The 3,328-nt window shown below is 45.5% G+C and overlaps 1 protein-coding gene across 1 annotated transcript; it reads left to right on the forward strand.

The window, feature by feature from the left end:
• Positions 1-1,564: 1,564 nt before the first annotated feature.
• Positions 1,565-2,059, forward strand: LOC138901930 (secreted RxLR effector protein 78-like). Its single transcript, XM_070189730.1, has one exon. It carries the CDS (start codon positions 1,565-1,567, stop codon positions 2,057-2,059), a length of 495 nt encoding a protein of 164 aa, XP_070045831.1.
• Positions 2,060-3,328: the final 1,269 nt, after the last annotated feature.

Genomic DNA, 3,328 nt, shown 5'->3' on the forward strand with positions numbered 1-3,328 from the left:
CGTACTGCTATTGTTGAGGGATTTGCCATTCAGTTAGAATTGACTTTTCTCGTATCTAATATGTTTTATGTGTTACTCTTCCATACTACAAGGGGTTGTAATTCGTTGGTTATATGCACACATGGTGCAGTTAGCTTTGGTCCTTATAGCGGGATTCGAGCGAGATGGTGATTGGGGTGTGAAATGTTTGATTGTGCCTTGGTTATGGTCTTTCCAGGCTGTGGTATATTGTGCTAGTTGCTTCTCCGTGGTTATGGTCATACACTTCGTGTATTTTATGTAAAATTGCATGTAGTTGTTGATTTTGATCATGGTGGATTGAGGTATTTTTTCAGGCAAGTCCGTCTCCTATTTACGAACCTGTTGGTATGTTTGGAAGAGGCCTCTGGGGCCTCAGGTGAAATCCGGATGATGCACGGATCGAGTTAGGACTCAAAAAGGGTTGCTGGTGCACCAGTTCTGGAGTGCCCGCACCTACGAGCTTTTGGCCACATGTGCGAGCCCGCAAATGCGTGATTTTGGTCACAAAAGCGGCTTGGGAGCTTTTGGCCAGTGGTCCGCAGAAGTGAAGGGGAGTGCTCAGAAGCAAACTCGCTTCTACGATAAGGAGTCGCAAGTGCGAGAAGGCCGCAGATGTGATTCCCTAATTGCAGAAGCGGGCTCACATCCGCAGAAGAGGCCAACGCTGGTCTTGAGGAATTCTGTAGAAGCGAACCATAATCATGAAGGAGAATAGGAAGTGGGCGGTGTATGGTTAACCAAGGATCCAGTGGGGAGCCTTGACTGAATACAAAGCGTAGGAGTTAGGGGTTACATTATTGACTATGGGAGCTTGGAGGAGTAGTGGGGATGTGATCCTGATATGGACTACGATGGCGCAGTGCATTAAGGAAGCTACCTGTGAGGTCTTAGGGGTCCGAAGGGTTACAATGGTAGTTCCAACGAAGACTGGTGGTGGAATGGAGAGGTCCAAAGAAAGGTGAACATCAAGAAATCGGCGTATCTGATGCTAGTGGAAAGCATTGACGAGGAGGAGAAGAGGTCGAATAGGGAACGATATAAGTTGGCTAGGAAGGAGGCGAAGTTAGTGGTTAGGGCGGCTAAGACAACAACATTTAGTCATTTATATAAAGAACTTGACAGTAAAGGAGGGAATAAAAGGTTGTTTAGGCTAGCCAATGTGAGAGAGAAAGCCCCGTGACTTGGACCAAGTGAAGCGCATAAAGGACGAAGAAGGTAGAGTTTTACTAGATGAGGCGCATATCCGTCAGAGATAGCAGACTTACTTCCATAGTCTGTTGAATGAGGATGGGAACATACACATTTTTCTGGGTGATTTGGTATCCTCCGAGGGTCATTGCGACTTTGGGTATTGCAGGTGGATTAGAATTGAGGAGGTTGTGGGGGCAATACGTAAGATGAGCAGGGACAGAGTGACCGGGCCAGATGACATCCTGATGGACTTTTGGAAGAGTGTGGTAGGGCGGGCTTGGAGTGGCATACTAGGTTATTTAATATTATTTTTAGGACGAAAAAAATGCCCGAAGAGTGGTGATGGAGCATAATGGTTCCTGTGTACAAGAATAAGGGTGATATCCAAAATTGTAACAACTATCATAGTATTAAGCTGCTTAGTCACACTATGAAGGTGTGGGAGAGGGTGGTGGAGCTAAGGGTGAGGAGACGTGTGTCTAATTTTGAGAACCAGTTTGGGTTTATGCCAGTGCGTTCGACTACAGAAGCCATTCACCTTGTTAGGAGATTGATGGAACAATATAGAGAGAGGAAGAGGGACTTGGATATGGTGTTCATAGATTTAGAAAAGGCTTACGATAAAGTCCCGAAGGAGGTTCTGTGGAGATGTTTGGAGGCTAGAGGGGTACCTATGGACTACATTAGGGCAATTAAAGACATGTATGAGGGAGAGATGACCAGTGTGAGGACAGTAGGAGGGGTCTCTGACCATTTTCCAAACATGATGGGGTTGCATCAGGGGTCGGTACTCAGCCCTTTTTTGTTTGCCCTGACGATGGACGTACTGAATTGCCACATCCAATGAGAGGTGCTGTGGTGCATGTTATTTGCAGATGACATTGCTTTGATTGATGAGACGCGAGATGGTGTTAACGCAAGGTTAAAGGTGTAGAGACATACCCTGGAGTCTAAAAGTTTCAAGCTGAGCAGAACCACGACAGAATACTTGGAATGTAAGTTTAGTGGTGCTACTCAGGGAGTGGAAGGGGAGGTGAGGTTGGACTCACAAGTCATCCCTAGGAGGGGGAGTTTTACGTACGTTGGGCTCTATTAAACATGGGGATTGGGAGATTGATGAAGATGTCACACATCGTATTGGGGCGACATGGATGAAATGGAGACTTGCTTTCAGTCTTTTATGTGACAAGAAAGTACTAACAAAACTTATAGGTATGTTTTATAGAGCGGTGGTCAGACCGGCTATTTTATATGAGGATGAGTGATGGCCAGCCAAGAGCTCTCACGTCCAGAAGATGAAGGTAGAACAGGTGAGGAAGTTGATATGGATATGCGGGCACACCAGATTAGATAGGATTCTGAATGAAGTTATACGGGACAAGGTGGGTGTGGCCCCTATGGAGGACAAGTTGTGGGAAACACGACTTAGATGGTTTGGACATGTGGGGAGGAGAAGCACAGACGCTCCGGTAAGGAGGTGTGAGAGATTGACATTGGAGGGCCTTAGGAGAGGTAGAGGTAGGCCGAAGAAGAGTTGGGGTGAGGTGATTAGGCATGCCATGAAGTAGCTACAGCTGACCGAGGACATGACCCGTGATAGGAACGGGTGGACGTCTAAGATTAGGATAGTAGGTTAGGTAGTCTAGATTATTCATACCGGTAGTGTTAGTACGTACTCTCACATTTGGTTGGTAGTAGGCTTATTTGATTTTTTTTCTTTTCTCTGCTTCTACATGGTTTTTCGGTGTTGTCTAGTATTGTTTCTTGTTATTATTGTGCTACCTATGCTTGACCGAGCCGAGGGTCTATTGGAAATAACTTCTCTACCTCCACAAAGGTAGGGGTAAGGTCTGCGTATACATTACCCTCCCCATACCCCACTATGTGGAATTATACTGGGTATGTTATTATTTTTGTTGTTTTTGGCTTGAGGTATTTCATACGGACCAGTGTTTGGATAAGGTTACACATTGCAACGAAATTATGTTGGGATATGATCCTTTGTGTTAGATTCGTGTGTTTTGGTTATACTATGTATAATGGGCTCAGAGCATTGCGGTTGTGGTGGTACTTATTGAGTTTGCGGGGTGGTTCTCTCATTTGAGTCATTTTCCAA

This window comes from Nicotiana tomentosiformis, chromosome 11 (genome assembly GCF_000390325.3).
Source record: "Nicotiana tomentosiformis chromosome 11, ASM39032v3, whole genome shotgun sequence".
In the NCBI taxonomy this organism is placed as follows: Eukaryota; Viridiplantae; Streptophyta; class Magnoliopsida; order Solanales; family Solanaceae; genus Nicotiana; species Nicotiana tomentosiformis.

What these genes read in the sequence shown, in the direction of transcription:
- LOC138901930 (XM_070189730.1), top strand. Translation starts at nt 1,565, where the DNA reads ATGGTTCCTGTGTACAAGAATAAGGGTGATATCCAAAATTGTAACAAC.